Source organism: Copadichromis virginalis, linkage group LG7 (genome assembly GCF_057382275.1).
Source record: "Copadichromis virginalis isolate Kocher_CV1m ecotype Utaka linkage group LG7, C_Virginalis_male_GT1.1, whole genome shotgun sequence".
In the NCBI taxonomy this organism is placed as follows: domain Eukaryota; kingdom Metazoa; phylum Chordata; class Actinopteri; order Cichliformes; family Cichlidae; genus Copadichromis; species Copadichromis virginalis.
The window spans coordinates 59,459,616-59,480,541 of NC_140624.1; the positions used below are offsets into that span (position 1 = coordinate 59,459,616).

Sequence of the window (20,926 nt, forward strand, 5' to 3'; positions counted from 1 at the left end):
TGAGTCCAGAGGTGGAGCGTGAGCCAAGGTGAATCCAGCAACTGCAGCACAAGAAAGTCTTGTTAACAAGCTAAATCACAGCAAGAACTTGACGCATAAGGACCTGTTACCAACATGGGTTGATGACAAACGTGTGGCTTAAATCCCTCTGACTTGATTGCCTGCAATAGGCTCCAGGCTTGCACGAGCTGGAGGAGTTGGCCCTGCCCAGGGGCGGATCCCAGGTAAGTTCAGGAGCCTTACGGAAATTCCAGTCACCCACCGCAGACCATGACAGTATTTTGTATTGAATTAATTGAAGACTGGGATTTCTAATTAGATGAAAGGTTTTTAAGCAAATCTGAGACCAGAAGTTTTGGTCTAAGTTAACTGATAAATCCGCTTCCCATTTTGCAATAGGAAGTGATATTGATTCATCTGTTTTATAATATGATCCCATATTGTGTAACTAGTCTGTCAAATGAAATTAATTCTGTTCCTTCTAATATATGTTCTAAATATTTGATTCCTTTACCACTCCAATCTGAAAAGTTTATCATATTATTGTTTTGTAATATGTCAGGGTATGTTTGCATAGGATTAATGAAGACTCCGTGAATTTTAGAAACTCCCACCATGCTGTCAGAGAAGAGCTGATGCTGATGCTTTTGAAGCATTCATGTCGTTGGATGTTTGAGGTGATAAATGGTAGGTCTGAAATCTCTAGATTATTTCAAAGTGCTTGTTCTACATCTAGCCAAGTTTCGTCTAAGAGGGTATGTTTTAGCCATCCTGAGATAAACTGAAGCCTGTTGGCTAAGAAGTAGTGCTGAAAGTTAGGTAGTTCTAATCCTCCTTTATCCTTGGTCTTTTGTAGTGTTTTTAAGCTTATACGTGGGGGTTTATTTTTCCAAAGGAATTTGGACATACATGAATCTAGAGATCTGAACCAATCTTGTGGCGGTTTAGTTGGGATCATTGAGAATAAATAATTTATTTTTGGTAAGACCATCATTTTTATAGCGGCAACCCTTCCCATGAGTGATATGGGTAGACATTTCCATCTAGCCATATCACCTTCTACTTTCTTTAAAAGTGGGATATGGTTTAATTTAGTTAGATCTGCAAGCTTGGGAGAAACATTAATACCCAAATATTTAATATTTCCCGATTGCAGTGGTGTAGAAGAAGAATTATGACAATTATGACAGAGCAATTAATCGGAAGGACTGTAGATTTTGACCAGTTAATTGAGTAACCTGATATTCTTGCAAAACAGTTTATCAATTCAATCACCCCAGAGATATTGGTTTGTGAGTTTTGGAGAAAAAGTAACACATCATCCGCATAAAGACTGATTTTATGTTCCACGTTCTTGCATTTTATGCCCTTAATTACTGAATTCTGTCTAATTGCTGCTGCTAGTGGTTCAATAAAAATTGCAAACAGTGAAGGGGAAAGTGGGCATCCCTGCCTGGAGCCCCTCAGGAGACAGAAGCTGGAGGATGTCTGATCATTTGTTCTGACACAAGCTGTTGGGGAATTATATAATATTTTTAACCAGTTAATGAAAGAGGATCCAAAACCAAATTTGTGTAAAGTGGCAATTAGAAATTTCCAGTTAACTCTGTCAAATGCTTTTTCTGCATCTAAAGAAAATATTGTAGTTTCAAGATTTTTACTGTATGAGTAGTCTATCAAATTAAGTAATCTACGTGTATTTGTTGATGAGTGCCTACCTTTTATGAAACCAGTTTGGTCAGGATGAATTAAGAGGGGGGTTATTTTCTCCAGTCTCTTTGAGAGAGCTTTGCAGATTATTTTAAGGTCTACATTTATAAGGGATATTGGACGATAGCTTGAGGGATATACAGGGTCTTTGCCTGGTTTTAGCAGGAGATTAATGTTTGCAGAATTCATATTTGATGGAAGTCTGCCCTTTTCTTTAATTTCCAACAACGTTCTGTAGAAAACTGGTGCTAGAATCGACCAGAATTCTTTGTAGAATTCTGCCGGAAAGCCGTCTGGACCTGGAGCCTTATTATTGTGCATACTTATCAGGGCTTCCTGGAGTTCACCTGGTGTCAGTGGTGAATCCAGTGCCATTGCTTGAGTGTCCAATAATTTTGGAAGAGTTATGTTGTCTAAAAATTTCCTTTTTAGATGGGTTTATTTGTGGTGAATACAACCTTTTATAGAAATCCCTGAAAATGTTGTTTATTTGTTTCGGGTCATATATTGTGTTCCCAGATGAATCTTGAACAGCACATGTAGTTGTTTTTTCTTTATTTATTTTTAGCTGGTTTGCTAGACCGGATTTATTGCTATGTTCATAATTTTGTAAGCGTAGTCTTTGTACTAAGAATTTTGGGGGTTTTTTTTAAACAATTATCTCATTTAATTCTAGTTTTGTTTTGCGTATTTTGTTCAATGTTTCCTGATCTTGGTGGGACACATAGGCTTCTTCTAGGGAATATTTTTGTTTTCTTCTTTCTTTTTATGTGATGAGAAAGAAATTACTTTACCTCTCATCACAGCTTTCCCTGCTTCCCATAGAACAGAAGCTGATGTTCCGGGAATGTCATTATAGTCTAAATATAGAGTCCATTCTTTTTTAAAATATTTAATAAAGTCTTCATCTTTAAGCAGTGATGTATTAAATCTCCAGTTTTTACTTGGCGTAGTATTATTCTTGTGCATTAGTGTTAACGATACAGGAGCATGATCGCTGACAGCTATAGGGTGAATCTTAGTGTCTGAAATGTCACTCAGCAGTGAGCTGCTGACCAAAAAATAATCCAGATGAGAGTAGGAGTGCTGGACATGTGAGAAAAAAAGTATATTCCTTACTGTTGGGGTGAAGGGAGCGCCATGCATCGCAAAGGTCAAAGTCGCTCATATACTGTTTGTTTATATTTGTGGACTGCCAATTACGCTGAGTTCCTGCTGTATTGAGTCTATCCATTTCTTCATTTAGTCCAAGGTTAATAATTTTACACTCTCTGTGCAAGTCTGCAAATTTCTTTATTAAATCATAAGATTCTTAAATTCATCAAGTCTCTCTGTGCCTGGGTCCTCGTCACAAAACATGACATCACTGTTTTGTACATTTTAACACAATTGAATCCCCACATTTGTGAAAGAAAAGCAAAACACTTTTTTGAAAAGTCTGTAACAAAACCATCAAATCTGATAAAGGTTATTTAAATGCTGCTAAAGACTACTACTGCCAAAGAAGAATGGATTGGAATTAAAAAAAAAAAAAAACATATCCTAACCTTAATTACTGCGGGAGAATAATGAATGATGCTAACAGTGAGTAAAAAGTAAACTGAGCGCATTTTTTTGGACAGATTCACTTTTAATGTGTATGTATAATATAATACAGATACATAAAAATACACTCCAAAAATAGAAGAGTACAAAATATTATTAAAAAATTTGAAAAATTGAGACACCTTGACCTATGGTACAATGTATACAATGATCTTTACTGCAGATACTACTATGGCTCTGCAGATTTTTTCTTTTCTTTTAACCTATGTCGCCTCACCTTGAGGTTGGTAAATCTGTCTATCACGTTTTGGTGGTCAAGTCTCTCAAGCATCTCTTTCTCTGCTGACATCACAGCCAGGTGCTGGAGTTTGCTTTGCTCTGTTTGTATTGTGTCAGGTCAGGTCTCATCTCGTCTCATCTCAGGTTTTTTTATGGTTCTGTTTAGGATCGTGTTTTTCTCTGCCTCAAGCCTTGGTTTTTTCATGCTCCTGATCAGTCCTCAGCTGAGCAACACTCCTGTCACAATTGTGGCAGCTCCCCCACAAATTATTTTTCTTGTGGCATCTGACAGTAGACTCATCTCTGTGCTTGTCCTGCTAGACCTCAGTGCAGCAATACTGTTGACCAGAATATTCTATTAGAACGAATAGAGCATGCTGTAGGTATTACAGGGACTGCGCTGCAGTGGTTTGTATCATATCTATCTAATCTCCTAATTTTTTCATGTAAATGGAGAGTACTCTTCACATACTAAGGTTAATTATGGAGTTACACAGGGCTCAGTGTTAGGACCAATTCTGTTTCTGCTTCACTTAGGCAGAATCATCAGAAGATGGCATACATTTTCACTGCAATGCAGATGACACAAAACTTTATCTATCTATGAGGCCAGATAACACACACCAATTAGTTAAACTGCAGGAATATCTTAAAGATATTCCTGCAGTTTAACTAGCGTTTAACTAGCGTTTTAACTAGCGTTTAAAGCGTGGAAGTACTGACCTTACTTTGAGTTTGATTCCATAAAAAGTGACAAAAACATTAGCGTCCGTTGTGCGTGGGAAGAAAACTTCTTTTTACAGCAAAAAAACCCCTAAACAAGCACCGAGTGCACAACGACGTAATGGGAAATTCAGAGAAACTCACGGATTCTTCAACTGACTGCTGCAGCACACCTGCACCAGAGCACACCTCCGCCTACCCCACTCCTGCTTTACAGGTGAAAATAGAGCAACAGAACAGCTAGTCTTTGATTTTATTTATGTTCTGCTGTGTTTTACTTGCATCTATTTGAAAGACTGAGTGTAAACACAAAAAATATTTTATTTTATGTGCTGGAATGTGCAGAAAATAGGTTTAAATGTTAAACTAATTTAAGTCAGAGAATGTTGCATATAATTAAATTTTTGCTTGATGCATATAGGGAGTGCAGAATTATTAGGCAAGTTGTATTTTTGAGGAATAATTTTATTATTGAACAACAACCATGTTCTCAATGAACCCAAAAAACTCATTAATATCAAAGCTGAATGTTTTTGGAAGTCGTTTTTAGTTTGTTTTTAGTTTTAGCTATTTTAGGGGGATATCTGTGTGTGCAGGTGACTATTACTGTGCATAATTATTAGGCAACTTAACAAAAAACAAATATATACCCATTTCAATTATTTATTTTTACCAGTGAAACCAATATAACATCTCCACATTCACAAATATACATTTCTGACATTCAAAAACAAAACAAAAACAAATCGGCGACCAATATAGCCACCTTTCTTTGCAAGGACACTCAAAAGCCTGCCATCCATGGATTCTGTCAGTGTTTTGATCTGTTCACCATCAACATTGCGTGCAGCAGCAACCACAGCCTCCCAGACACTGTTCAGAGAGGTGTACTGTTTTCCCTCCTTGTAAATCTCACATTTGATGATGGACCACAGGTTCTCAATGGGGATCAGATCAGGTGAACAAGGTGGCCATGTCATTAGTTTTTCTTCTTTTATACCCTTTCTTGCCAGCCACGCTGTGGAGTACTTGGACGCGTGTGATGGAGCATTGTCCTGCATGAAAATCATGTTTTTCTTGAAGGATGCAGACTTCTTCCTGTACCACTGCTTGAAGAAGGTGTCTTCCAGAAACTGGCAGTAGGACTGGGAGTTGAGCTTGACTCCATCCTCAACCCGAAAAGGCCCCACGAGCTCATCTTTGATGATACCAGCCCAAACCAGTACTCCACCTCCACCTTGCTGGCGTCTGAGTCGGACTGGAGCTCTCTGCCCTTTACCAATCCAGCCACGGGCCCATCCATCTGGCCCATCAAGACTCACTCTCATTTCATCAGTCCATAAAACCTTAGAAAAACCAGTCTTGAGATATTTCTTGGCCCAGTCTTGACGTTTCAGCTTGTGTCTTGTTCAGTGGTGGTCGTCTTTCAGCCTTTCTTACCTTGGCCATGTCTCTGAGTATTGCACACCTTGTGCTTTTGGGCACTCCAGTGATGTTGCAGCTCTGAAATATGGCCAAACTGGTGGCAAGTGGCATCTTGGCAGCTGCACGCTCGACTTTTCTCAGTTCATGGGCAGTTATTTTGCACCTTGGTTTTTCCACACGCTTCTTGCGACCCTGTTGACTATTTTGAATGAAATGCTTGATTGTTCGATGATCATGCTTCAGAAGCTTTGCAGTTTTGAGACTTCTGCATCCCTCTGCAAGATATCTCACTATTTTTGACTTTTCTGAGCCTGTCAAGTCCTTCTTTTGACCCATTTTGCCAAAGAAAAGGAAAAGTAAGACAACATGCATGAAGAGGATGATGTGGACAAAATACTCATTTGCCTAATAATTCTGCACTCCCTGTAAAGTTAAAAGATTAAAACTGATAAAACAAGTTTAAAAAAAGAGACTTTGCCATTTGATTACATTTTGTATGATGGATTATACAGAAAAAGTAGAATTGGGCTGAAAGACCTTTCGCTTTATCACCTATTCAGGTTGTAAATCGTGTTTTTAAAAAGTAACTAAGTAACTAATTACTTTTGAAAATAAGTAATCAGTAAACTGGATTGCTTTTTTGGGGAAGTAATCAGTAATTAGTTACTGATTACTTTTTTCAACTAACTTGACCAACACTGCATATACCATATACACCTGATTATTGGAGTGCTGCAGAAATAGTTAATGAAAGGTTCTCCTTGCTCCACAGAGCAACGCTGAAATTCTGTCAGAGTGCCCATTAGGTTTTTAGTCACCTCCTTGACTAAGGTCCTTTTAGGATGATCACTCATATTAGGAAGTGTCCTGGTGTCCACAAACTTGTCTCACTGGGACTTCCAACATTTATAAAATGTAGATATAAATGTAAAGTTAGATTACTGGCTCCACTATATGCTGTCAATGTTCTACTTCCAGTGCAGCAGGAGGCAAGTAGTCAGCAAGAAACTCTGGAAGAGAGAATCCAGTTTCCTTCATCTCAGAATGTACCCCATAAGCAAGCAATTAGGCATCTCCCAGGTTACTTACGTGTGACTCAAAGCAGTTCATTGGAATGTCTAGCAAAAATAAAAAAAACGAAGCTTACTGACTTCCCTTCATGTTTTATTGTTAAGCTTTAGCATGGTGACATTTGAAAAAGAAATACAATCAGCAGTGATTGATCAGAGCTGAAGCAATGCTGTTTATGACCACACGGTATTCCAAATTGTTTTAACATTGTGATACAACAAATTAAGATATAATGCTTGCTTTGACACAGCCTTAGGTGAGAAAACACATCTTCCAACAGCATCTGGAATTAACATTAGGAAAACTGAAAAACAACAGTTTCAACATTTTAAGAGCTTCATGGTGCCTTTAATAAATGCAATAAAAACATAAGACTTTACATTCAGCTATAAACTGTCACTTAAAAATTAAAATTCAAGTGAGATTAAGGACATTAGGCTGCACTGAGCAGTCTGGCATGCCATTAGCAGTTTATGTTAGTATAAAATTGTATTTCGTCATTATGTTGAAGATGTTGTTTTATTTACAAAGAACTGGCTATGTAATTTTTCCTTGTGAGAGTAAAGCGTGCAAACGACAACCGCAAGCTCTAATTCACATTACTCTTTACAGTGTAATATAATGGGACTATTTACATTTGATTAAGTGCAAAAGATATACTGGGATTTGTTCAATACTTTAAATAAACACCCAGGACTAACAAAGGCACAAGACCACATATGTAGGTGATGCATGTATCAGACGAGCCATCTGAGTTCTTACTGTGGCCTGTAGCCACCCAGCTGAGGCATGTAGCTGGAGACCGGTGCTGGTATCCAGTCATCAGATTGGCAATCTGCAGGTGCTGTGTGTTCAGTGTCTTCTTCCAGGGGACAGAAGTCCAGCACCTCTTGCTGCTCCATCTCCAACGGGTTGAAGTCATTACTGTCGGTGGCATTTTCATTCCCTGCATTGTGAGTAAAGCAGGGCTGTCTCAGGAAACACTGTCTGCTGCCCTCCTGCACCATGGTGTCATGGTTCTCTTCACAGTCCAGCAGTGGCTGTGTGGACTCAGACCGTGAAAAAATGGACTGCTGGGGCAGAGAGCTTGGGTTCTGGCCCTTGTAACCACTGGAGGCGACTACAGAGGAGTACTGAATAGTGCTGGCCGTGGTGTCAGCCATATCACCACCCTCATCACTGTCAGACACACTCTGTCGAGGTGAGGACATGCAGGAGGAGCCACCGATTCCACTGCTGTGCTCCTCAGACAGATACTTGTCCTTTTTCAGAGGCAGACTTGCCTTGTCCTCCTCAAATACACACTTTGCATCACAAACATCCACATTAAGCACACTGATGCCAGATAGACAGTTCTCTCTTGGTGCCTCTGCCTGTAGAAAAAGAAAGCAAAAGAGAAATGCATCTGATTAAATACAAAACGGGACAGTATTAAGCTATCTACAGATAAAGACATATTAGACATATTAGTCAGTTTTAAAGCCTAATTTTGCCGTGCCACTATAACTCAGTGCTTCAGCAGGCATCCACATGCCACTTGGCCAAAGTACAGCCCAGGTTCGAGTTCAAACCGTGGCCCTTTGCTGCAAGTTTTCCCCCTCCCTCACCACTTTCTTCTCTATCTGCACTGCTCCACTATCCAATAGAGGCAAAAATGTTTCAATAAAAAAAAGCTTGTTAGTTTGACACCTCTGTGCTTCCTCTCCTATGAAAGGGATTTGAAAATTAGGACACTATTAATGGGGTAATTCTTTTAGTCACTGGACCTCTCTGAAAGCTGTACCTGCAATGCTTTCAGCTGACATTTTATGCATGACACGAAACATGGAAGACAGTTCTTCACTCAGTACTCTGACCTTGTTGTATGAGGCAAGTGTCATTAGCTAACAGAAATGTCTATGCAGTGATGACAAACAGGGTTGAGAATGAGCAATCTGCTTTATGCAAGCAATCATTTGTGCTATGTCCTGGTGGTTTAATATTTTTTTTATTACCATTATTCTGGTCATGCTGACACACTAATGCAGGGGTGTCAAACTCAAATACACAGTGGGCCAAAATTCAAAACTGGAACAAAGTCGCGGGCTAACGTTAATATTTATTGAAAGATATTTATTCCTCCAGATATAAGAATGAATCTTTTCTTATGGACTCAAACACGTTTTGCTGAAAAACTGAATATGGAACAAACAAAGCTTAATACTAAACAATATATATATTAGCTGTATAATACCAGTAGGCCAGCTCTAATAGTAATTTGGTATGGCTTCGCCAAATTTGGCCTGCAGCCTAATTACATTTGGCCCACGGGCCAGAGTTTGACACCTATGCACTAATGTGAAACTCTTACTTTCAAAGGATAATCTGGAGACCAGTTTCCAATGGTGCTATCTCCAGGATTTGGAATCTGAGGCCAAAAGTTGTCCTTGATCCTGTAGAAAAGAAAAAAACAAAACATACTTATATAGAAAAATACAATAACTCCAAAAATATTGAAATCACAGTTTCAGTGGAGCTATTATGATGAATATTGTGTATGAAGTAATGAATGTTTACAATTTTTAAGATTGGTATGCTCAAAATAAACTAGTATTATGTGCCTCATCCAATGACTAAAGTGCTGTACACCCAAAGGCACGTTAAAATGCCTGCAGTCTTGGAAAAGGTAAGATGCAACAAAGAGTAAATGGAAACCCTAGATGTACGTGTTCAGTTTACAGCCATTCACTGAGAGGCGGTAAACATCCCAAGAGATATTTATGGGTAACTTACACATCTTTTTTGCAGAAACAGAGCAGCATGGTCATGAGAACAACAAACAGAAACCCAAGGCTCACTCCTACCACAATGCCTTCAATTTCTCCTGGTGCTGTGAGGTGAAAAAGATATATAGATAAGACAAAGGGTTAACAGCAATTCAAAAACCAATGGTAAAAATCTAAACTTCAATTAGCCTCTCATCCAAGACGCTCCAGTAGCCTTCTTTTCAATCTCTCAAGATTACAACACCTCGATTGACTGAGACCCTACACAGACACTTTGGAAAAGGTAAAACTGACTTTGTGACATTTCTCAACTAGTTGGATCATGTACTGACCATATTTCAGAGTAGTGAACGAGTGGTTAGAGCCATTGACTGAGCCTCTGATAGTTGAAGCCTTTATCCAAATGTCATACTTTGTGTTGCGTGATAATGATGTCAAAGTGTATGAGGTGGTGTTAGCTGGCACAGTTATGCCTGCAAGAAAGAACAACAGAAATCAAAGGTTAGCCTGGCAATTGAGTGTTTTCATTTTAAAAAGCTAACCTAACAGTTCAGCACAACATGGAACCAGTAGATACCACGAGTTTCAGTCCCACTTCGATAGTATATTGTGTAGTTTGTGATGAAGCCGCGTCGTTTTATCAGAGGAATCTCATCCCACTCCAGCTTGGCTGTGTAACATCCTGGGTCACCACTCAGGTTAACAATAGGGCCTTGTGATGGAACTGTACAAAAAAATAAAAATAACAACAAACTGACTTTAAGAACATCTCTGTGGAAATAACTGATAGACAATATATAACTTGTCAAATGATTAATATAAAAATTTTGCATAGAATCATCAAATGCATTCTATACAATCTCGTTAAAATGACATTATAACGGTTATGGCGTTAACATCAATTTTACGAGATTAACAGCATTATTCAAATTATAATATCCACAACAATTCAAAATACAATGGTTTACTATTGATTAATTGACAAGTATGATCTCTTACCTCCTTGTTCAAAATAGGCTCGTTCAAGGACTGGCTTCCCAACCAGTTCGCCATTTGGGCCATATAGAGGGTACACTGATATTCTGTATTGAACAAACTGCTTAAGGTCCCCTAGATTTGACATCAAGGTTAAAAAAGGGGGGAAAAGCACTCTTTAATTAATAGCAATCTTATACAACATGCAGTTAGAGTAAAGCAACAGAAGCTATTAGTATTAGCAGCCATAGTAAAAGTTAACTTAAAGGTTTTGCTTTAAGATCCGCTGCAGTGTATGCAAAATATATTAATTCCTTGTTACAAGAGAATACTTTCTTGCTTTAACAAGGTTGTATTAAAGTCACTATAACATATTTATCATTTGTGTTGCTTATCAATAAGAAACTTGACTCTTTATAACGCCATAACATTATCATTAAACAATGAAATCAGAGACTAGCTTTTTGACTCCACCTTTTTATCGCTTTTTAAAAAGATCTACCTAAAGTGCCATCTGCACAGTACAGTCAGTCTCCTCTTTATGACAGCTCAAACTAAACAACAGCTTCAACAACAGCCATGACACGAGAGAGATTTTATGATGGGTGCCATATGCCTTTAAACAACTAAATGAACATTCTCCAAACGTGGTTATTCCATATTTCTTCAAGAGGGTTGTACAACAACTTTTTGTTTCCTAAACCCTCAGAAAAACAGAAAAAATACCTTTAATTGCAGTGGAGTTTGTTTTTCCATTTTCCCTCTGCCAGTTTCTCTCACCATCACTGTCCCATTCCACCACATACTTGGACACTGTTCTGTTAGGGGGTTTCCATGAAAGAAACAGCTGACCGTTATGGGACTGTACCTCCGTTTTTTCCACTGCAGGAGGTTCTGTAACAGACACACACACACATGAAATAACAAATATAACCATAGCCCAATTTGTCATACATTGGGTCTTGATTTGGACCAGACTTAGTGAATAAACTACATTTAGTAAATTATAAAACTCATCTGACCTCGAGTTAAAACCTGCTAAGAACTTTGAGTTAAAGTTCTGAAATTATCTACTATGTGTATACTAGGCATATAATCATACATTACTCACACCACTATACTGATTCTGTTAACTGCAGTTTTATACCTGGGGCTTCGCAAACAGCTGAGAGTTAAAAATTATGATCATAAACCACATGGCATCCTGGTTCATGGTTGCTGCTGGGTCCCTTTGGATACCATCGTACGTCTCTGTTACTGTTACTTATTAATCAAGAACATTCTAATTTGTGTGTGTGATTTTATGCCGAAAATATTATCTGGACTGCTTTAGATTATATGTCACAGTTGTGTCTAAATGTCACGCCTGTAAATTCAACATGGACACTTACCCCGTGTTTTGCGGGAAATGATCAACTTTGCCTGAGGAGATGCCCCCACAGAATTTATGGCTGTGACATACACGGTCACAGACTCCTCATCATCCAAGGTAATCGTTTTTAGTGGAGTGATCTGTTTTTTACTTGAGCTGCCATCTGTCAGACTTCTGTTCACTGGAATAATCTCCCAAGTTCCATTCCTGATACTATCCTTTTGTTTCTCAATCGTTATGTTAAATCTTCTTATCCTCCCATTGGAAAACTCTGGATCCTGGATGAGCAAAGTTGCAGACAGTATGCAGACAGTTCTCATTATTACACAAAAACAACCAACATGACTGTTAAATAGATAACTATCATATCTGATATCATATCTCACAGTACAATAATATTGAATGGGTTGCATTGTTGTATTTTGTCATGTTTCTCAGGTCTTTGTCTGAATTTCTACGAACATTATTGCTAAGGATTGTCTTATTGCATTGGAGTCACACTGGGTTAAATATGTACACTTGGGTTTTAAGGGGTATTTATTATTTTCTTCTTTTTTTTGGGTTGTATGGAAGCCCCAAACGCAATTTCATTGTTCTTGACAATGACAATAAATAAATAAATACTAAATACTAGGGACCAAAAAATGGTCCCGCCCGATCAGCGGGCGAAGCCGCTGCTGCACGCCGGAAATGAGGCTTCATTTCCGGCAGGTCTGTCCAAGCAGCCCGCTGTTTTCCAGCAGGGATCAAATGTGGAGCAAGGGCGCCACCCGGTGGACAAATAAAAAAATTACAACTCTAAGGCTCATAGACCAAAACGAAAGGGAAACATAAGTAATCACCAAGACATTAACGGTAATAATTCTGCAGTGAAAAATAGCGTTTATAATGGAAGTCAATGGGCCAAAAATGGTCCCTAGGGCTCTAAGAGGATGTGTATTGTTAGCTTAGCCACTGAAGCTAATTTAAGGAAGTCAGACTTGAATTTTGAAATGAAATTATGCCAAACTTTTTTTTTAGAGAATTTGGCTATATTCCATTCAACACAGTGCAAATGGCTTGTAACTGAAAAACTAAAGGGACCAAAAATGGTCCCAGGGCCTAAGAAGGGCTAGCATAAATGCTAAAAAAAACCCAAAATGCCAGTGTGTCTATGAAACAAAATTATTTATGTTATTTATCACACTGAACAGTGTGTTCAATAGAGCCCGACAGATAAATCTGTGGGGCCAATATATTGGCTGATATTAGTTACTTGCCAAAATTTTGGTATAGCCACAAATATCAAATTATGCCTTAAAAAATAAACAAGAGATGAGAGAAACACCCTTTATCTATGTTAACACTGTTGATGTTACAATATGTAACTTGCCTGTTAGTAGCATATATTTGAAAAGCAAACATATGCAATTACAACAACTGGTGCAAAGTGCAAATCTACAACTTGGTGTGACAATAAAATAAGATGATTTTTAAACTGGATTGTTATATTATCCGAATAAGGCTATACATAAAAATTAAGGAAATCTTTAGTGTGTCTGAAAGAAAAGAACAAATATTATTAAATGACCTCTCGTATTCCAATTTTTAAATCTGTTATTCAAACCATTGACTATATCCAGGACTATATCGCAATCTGTCCAACTCATTCATTCTATTCTGTTAAAATTTTATTGATCTAGCCATTCATCAAACTGCTTGCTATAATGAATAAAATATTTTAACTATAATTAACTATACTGAAGACTATGAAAATAGTCTATGACAGTCTGTTCTAACATGTTGGCTGTGGTGAGTTAGGGTTGGCAGCAATAGTTCCTTTTGTTTGTGTTTTTAACTGGTTCAGTTCAGTTAAAAATGTATCTAAATGTTTTGGTCCATCTGTAGAATGTCTATCATTTATGTTAAACCTTTCATGTCAAATAAATTCTAATGCTTTGTGCTTATGACAACAGGAGTATTGTTAGATAAAACTGTTTTTAAATGTTAAATTGAATGTGATGGAAATTTACCTTACAAATGAACTCAATTTGTCGTTTATTTAGGCCTTCCTCCGACGTGATTATCCATACATCTGGTTTACTTTTTGGTACTAGGTAAAAGAAAAAGAACAGAATATTAAATCTTTTAGTTTATCAAAAGGACAAAAGAACCCGTAAACACATGGGTGGACAATGTATGCAGTTTCACAGGTTCAGTAAATCTTCTCACTGCCAGAGGTTTTTATTTTCAATCTTTATGCTTTTGGATACAAAAAGCTCTTGAGGACTTCAGAGTCTGAATAGTTTATTCATCGTGTATAACATAGTATTAAGTGAACAATTTATTAATCATAACTGTGCTAATTGTCTGTAGCAAAATATTTCATTTGATGAAATGCTTTTACTGAAACTAGTCCGAACTGGAATTCATAATACTCACAATCCTCTGGTGTTCTCTCGGTAACGTTGCTACTCCAGTCACTCCAGTAACCACAGTGCTTGTTATTATTATTATATTTGCACCGTACCTGAGTGACATAAACTGTGTCTGGTTGCAGGTTCTGGAGTCTAAAGGACTGTATATACCTCGAAGTGTCTGCCAGAGGTACCTAAAAACATAAACCATATGTCACTTAAAAATAAAACAAGAGTTAATATGTACCAGTCTGAGAAGAATCACATTTAAAATATTAAGACTCTAAGATTTCAGCAAATACAGGACCCTCTTGCTTTGAGGCAACAGTACTAACCACAGAGCCACTGTGTTACCATTTGAGCACCTTGAGCAAGTGCTACAAAGATAAAATGGTGTACACACTGTACAGGGACACTGTAGAAGGTTGTATAGAACACAAAAAAACATATTACTGTGCTAAAGTAAACCTTCATTCTCAATCACTCTCAAGAGCTTTGTGGAGAACAGATTCAACATGTCATGAAACTAAATCAGATTTTCTTAAAATTGTCAGTAATACAATTTCTGCAGATTTGTTCATTAATACATAACACAACACTGGAATCTTAACTGATTTACAGGTTTACACAATAGTTTGAATCTTTTAGAAATATGGTAATATTGTCTTTTACAATGGCAATTTTTGATGGAAGGGTATACAAACATACTTACATAAAACCACTTTTGAGATCCCAATGGGCAGAATCTAATTTCATATATCGTTTCCAGATAACTTTTATCAATAGAAGAATTCCAGCTCATCACAAGGGAGGTGGGAAAAACTGCCTCTGAAATGACTGCGACGGATGGAGGCTTTGTTTTTACTGTCTCACACACACACACACACACACACACACACACACACACACACACACACACACACACACACAGAATTCAAGACAATCAACATCACTTAATCTGAATATACGTTTTAGACTACTGGCTCAGAACATGCAAATATGTTAAACATAATAATCAAATGTACTATTTACTTACCAAAGCAATTAGCAAGCTTTATCAGATGTTCAGACTCTTCTTTTCCAAGTTCATTTTGTGCCACCACCCAAATCTCCAGTTCCATATGATGAGGAAAGAGATTCAGATCCACTGTGGTTTTGTTTACTGGCCCTAATATTGATGCAGTATAAATTTTATCACTAAAAAAAGAAGTAGAAGACAATTTACTTGACAGTAAAACCTACACAAAGCTTGACAACTGGTATTCATTACTAGTTTAAAAAGTCACATTACATTTAGGTGGCATAATGGTGCAAAGATTTGCACAATCAGGGTATGCATGGTCTCTTTGCCCCTGCATGGGTTCTCTTGAGGTACTCTAGCTTCCTCCCACAGTCCAAACACATGCATGTTAGATTAAGTGGTCAGGATAAATTACCCCCTATGTGTCAAGGTGCCCATGTTTCGTGTGTTCATATTTGATTGTGGCCGTGTGGCTATACAACTTGACACTGACAGACATTACATGTTTAAATTGTCCATACCAGGAACATAAAAATGTAATACAACACTACTGTGATGAGCTGGCTTTAACATACAGCTTGACTTAGTTTCACCATAATGAATGAAAAACAGAATTGTAAACAAAAAAAGTAATGATTCATGAAGCGTGTACTCACCCCGTTTGTCTAATAAACAGTGTATAATTTGTAGGGACAGCTTCCGTTTGATGTCCTACTGCTTCCCACTGACATTTGATGTTTGATGAGATAGTGTCGCTCTCCTGAACTGCTATACAGGACAGATTCTTTGGCTTCTCCGGGCGATCTGATATTTAAACAAAACAAAAACTAAACTCACAAAGTTTATCTCTGCATGCCACAAAATTACAATTTTCAGTGCATTTTTTCTGTATCATTATCAGGTGGTTTATATATATATATATTAAATTTAAATTCAGCTTACAAATGAGGACAAAATAATTACCCCTTTATGAAATTCAAAGTTTTTATCAAAGTTTTGCTGTTTGCTTTTTAACAGAGAAAGGGATTTTCAACATAGTATTTCTTAACAGACTAGTTTTATTTAGAAAACAGCATTAAGTATTTATATTAGCCCACAATAAGAAGTATTTCACCCCCCAAAAATAAATAAATACTGGCAACGGCCAGTGGTACCCTTCAGCCTCCAGATACATCTATGGTATCAACGTTTCTCCCATTTTAAACACTACAGCCAGATGAACATTTTTGGCATTTCCTTGCCTGTATGATTCAACATACATCAAGACAACACTACAGGCTGTTTTCTCCAAAAAATGATACACAATTGACTAATAGCATCAGGGTTAATCATTTTAACCCTGGTATTAGTTTGTCTTAACTAATTTTGTTTCTGTGTGCAAAGTAAAATAATATAGATATCCAAAATAAAACCAAGATATTTGGAAAAGCTGTGTTTCACAGCACTTGGAAAATACTTGAATACTTGAAAATTAAATTTTCATAGGGGGGCTAATAATTCTGTCATCATATACTATTGGAAACACAGAAAGGAAAACAAACTACTGTTATCACAACCGATCGAAAAAAAAAAGAGTTATAGCTGCATTTGGGTAAAAACAGCAATAGATTTTCAAGTTATGACAATAAGAACTTACAGCCTTTCCTCAGCCAAATCCCATGAGTAAATTTGCCCCTGTTTAGGACAACATAGTGTGACTCTGTCTTGCAGCTGCAAAATAACCATTCAGACTTTTCACTTCTGATGGTGACAGTGACATTAAGTGCTGAACTGTTGATCTTGATGTAATGCTCTTTGGGTATAATTTCAGAAAGCTTCCAGTAGAGATCATCTGCTGTGACTTCAGTTGTGTTGTTGATCATGCAGATAGCTGTCAAGTTAGACCCAATCTGAACCACTGGAGACTGTGGGGCTATCACCAAATGATAGTCGTCTTCTGAAGGTCAAAACAAAAAACCAAACACACACAAAAAAAAAAAGTAAACCCACATGCAGAGTAAAACTCAGAAAAATATAGCTGATGAGCACTGTGCTTGTGTCAGCAACAAGATTATTAATACATTTCTGTGAGTCTGAGCCATCAAATTACCCACAGTTCCTGTCACAGTCTAAGCAATACAACCACAATAGGAACATCTGCTGCTAAGTGTGATGAGACGTGACCACATTCCTCTTTTTAATGCAACATTAAACTCCGCCTGTCACGGCAACATGGACACACATGGTGTCCATGGTTATACCAAGTCAGAAAAATAATCATCTTTTACACTAGTTACAGTACAGCACAATGTCTTTACAGTCATTACATAATTAACATTGCAGTTACAATTTCCCAACTTTTGGGATATATAAGGTTGAGGTGGAGGTGGGCATAGCTAAAACGTTGTGCTCATCATGCTGGCTTGTAACTAGCTTCCCTGAAACAGAGAAAGCTGGAGGGATTCTGATGGCCCCCAAACATCTGTACATATGAAGTACAGATGTACAAATTATTTAACCTTTACCATAAATGCTTTTTTTTTTTGCGCATCATTCACGCTTACGTTTGAAATCATCAAACAAACTGTATTTTAAACAAAGAAAACCCAGGTAAATACAAAATTGATTTTGTAAATTATTTGAATTATAAAGGAAATAAAGATATCAAAACCAACAAGGCCCTATGTGAAAAGGTAATTGCCTACGAACCTAATAGCTACCTGTGCCACCATTGGGAGGAAGAACTTCAATATAATGTTTGCACTATCTCAGTTCTTGATAAATTATGAATTAACTGTGATTAATCATATGTTTCAGAAAGCTGAGTTTAATTTCGGTGGTCACACCCAGATCGATAAAAACCAACAAAAATAGAACTTGTTTGACAGAGCGAGGCAGGCTAAAAGATCTCAAAACAAAGCAAAAATATCAGAAATCAGGAAGGGGCCATATTCATTCTCAGAGAATTGTAATTCTTTAGGTAGTGAAGCTAGTCTTCCCTAATCATTTGGGAAGCATTAGCTGCCAAATCTGCTGCCAATTTACAAAGACAATAGGAAGAGCTTTAACCATCACTTCATTTCAAAGGTAGAGGTGGAGTAAGAAACCATCAATTTTCTTCTGTAAAGAATAACATACAGAAACTGAGCAGAAAAACAATGATATGACAGACAAAATTGACACCAACAAACACAACAGACACAAGGCTGGAGAAAAACAACAGACAAAAAAGAAACATCTCTTTTGATGTGTCATCACAGACAGCCATGTGTCTGTAGTAGGTAGCAAACTATCATTAATTTCTTCATGCAAAAATAAATAAACAAATAAACCAACTGATCAAGATTTTTTTTTACTAATTAATTTTAGGTCCTGTTAGGTCTCACACTGCTCTTCTGTCTATCTCTCCTTTCCATATGCTGCTCCCCATCTTACCTGAGCTTGTCTGTTTCAATATCAACTGCATGTGCTTTTTCTCACTTGTCCTTACTAACCATATGTAATAAAAAAAAAATTGTAAAACTATATATGTGTTGTATTTTCAACTTTAACTTTTTAATTAGAATTCTCTGTCCAGAGGCCTGCTCTTTTTTTTCTTTAAATCACCTCAATTCTTCAATTTTGAAAAGTACAGTTTATCTCAGCCTTTACAAAAAAGGCCTGCAGAGGTAAAGTTAAAACAAAACACTTCATTTGCATTTTGAACTGGTACACAATGTCAATGACAAAACACTGTTTCCACTCTCACATTAGTTGGATAGAACCAGTGTCTAGATGACTAATTAGATAATTCATTCAAATAAAGCCAGTGTTACATGTAGCACAACTGCTCAGAACTGATTCTGAGTCTATTTTTTGTATGATTTGGCTTGCCTCAGCCTTTCTGTCCTGTTTCCCTCCTTAAATGTGGCTTATTGATTGTGACCATTACTGATGAGGTTTCAGCAAATAGTAGATTGATCACCTGATCAGGTCTTTGCTGGATTTTGTTTCTTCTATTTTTAAGGAAATAATTTTCAAACACTCTTCAATTACTGTAGATAGTGTTTTAGGACTGTCACTTCTTTTGTCCTCCACTGTCCACCAACCTGGCAACTTAAAATAGGCTCTTTGCTAAGTTGTCTGTTATGTGTAGACAACACTAAGTTAGGTGCCTTTTTATATTTGAATGATTTAGTGTTAAGGGTCTTAACAAAGAAAAGAAACAACCCTCTTATGATAATGGCCAGGAACAAAGACTGGACTGAAAATGAAAGTGAAATGAGTGGGGGGGGAAGCAGCCAGTGCTTAGGGAAAACTGTAAAAGACCATCAGAAAGCCAGGGGAACTAATGCTTAAAGATATGTCAATAAAAATGAGTACAAAATCTGGTTCTCTAGAACCACAATATAAAGAAATAAGCAATGAATCAAGATTATTCGCTCTATCACCGCCACAAAACACACATGCTAGGACACAAGGAATCAGATGAGAAAGCTCTATTTTGTGCATCATCTTTGCAGCACTAAAGAAAGGCTTTTATTAGGTAACAACTGCATCACCTCTAAAATAACCCTTTGGTCCACATCTCACATGAAGCTGCATCGCCGTTTTCCCTTTGACAGATAATAATTCTCAAATATGTAATCAGCAATGTTTACTAGTACTTGTATTTATTACTGAGCTGATATCAATTCAGCCAGTATTTTTTACTCACAATTGAATTACCTTACCTTGAACGTGGTAAAATATGCTTAAAAAAACCTTCTGAAAGTGTGTTATTATACCCACACTGGGGCAGCAGGAAATATGACACTAAAAATGTTGTCAAAAACAATCTACATTCTGAGTGTCCATTTTGATTCATTCTTGCGTGTATACTAAAAGATAACACTCCCCAGTGACTAAAGATGAATTGTACTGTTGATGATACTGACCAGCAGCGAGAACAGAAGCCAGCCAAGCTAAAACCCACAGATGGAGCACAGCCGCAGAGACCATGATGACAACGACTATATAGAAAGACAAAAATAAATAAATAACACCAGTTAGGAAAGAATTGTATCTGTTTTGTTTCAAACACACAACTTCGCAGCTTGTTTTAGCATCATCGTATCGTACAGCGTTGAGTTAATTAAACTGAATAATCATTTACTGAGTTTTTCATACGTTTAGTAATAACTGTAATACCACAGTAATAACAGTAATAACTGTGATACTAATAATGTGGCAAAGACACTTAAATTTAGGATTTCATTACGATGCTACGAAACAGCAGCTAGCGTCGATGCTAGGAACCCATGTCCACGGCAGTCACGTCGCATTAGCCAACGAACTCACATTGTCATTCCTGCTAATTGTAGTGTTTCCACAAAAACAATCAAAAGAAATCGGTCATAACTTACGTAAAGGTTATCCGTTACTGTCCTTGTACAATGCTGGTTAGCCGCGTAGTATATTTATGTACACCCAGCAAGTGTCTAGACAACTTAAACAATTTTTAGATACCATTTCTCGCTCACCGTGCGTCTGGTTCTTGGTATAAGACCACCCACTTCCCGTCAAGGGTAAGCCTGTGTCGCAATAGGTTACGTAGCGGCGCTACTCATTAGCCGATCTCACAACGTCGTGATGGCCCTAAACCATTTCTGCTGTGTGTCTGCCATATTGACTAAGCGTTTTGATA

The 20,926-nt window shown here is 37.3% G+C and overlaps 1 protein-coding gene across 6 annotated transcripts; it reads right to left on the minus strand.

The window, feature by feature from the left end:
- Positions 1-6,829: 6,829 nt before the first annotated feature.
- On the minus strand, positions 6,830-20,892 carry il6st (interleukin 6 cytokine family signal transduce). Of its 6 annotated transcripts, none has more exons than XM_085464491.1 (16): positions 20,763-20,892; positions 20,178-20,252; positions 16,919-17,218; positions 15,939-16,086; positions 15,298-15,458; positions 14,974-15,125; positions 14,287-14,455; positions 13,878-13,957; positions 11,885-12,143; positions 11,220-11,387; positions 10,518-10,628; positions 10,096-10,242; positions 9,851-9,991; positions 9,526-9,622; positions 9,104-9,185; positions 6,830-8,126 (listed from the first exon to the last, which is right to left on the minus strand). In XM_085464491.1, the coding sequence occupies exons 2-16, from the start codon at positions 20,239-20,241 to the stop codon at positions 7,512-7,514; spliced, it is 2,694 nt and encodes an 897-aa protein (XP_085320617.1). In that variant the 5' UTR covers positions 20,242-20,252; positions 20,763-20,892; the 3' UTR covers positions 6,830-7,511. The 6 variants fall into 6 exon arrangements, with proteins under 6 accessions (XP_085320617.1, XP_085320621.1, XP_085320619.1 ...); XM_085464495.1 differs by having other exon boundaries at positions 16,919-17,215; positions 20,763-20,831; XM_085464493.1 differs by having other exon boundaries at positions 16,919-17,215; positions 20,646-20,816.
- Positions 20,893-20,926: the final 34 nt, after the last annotated feature.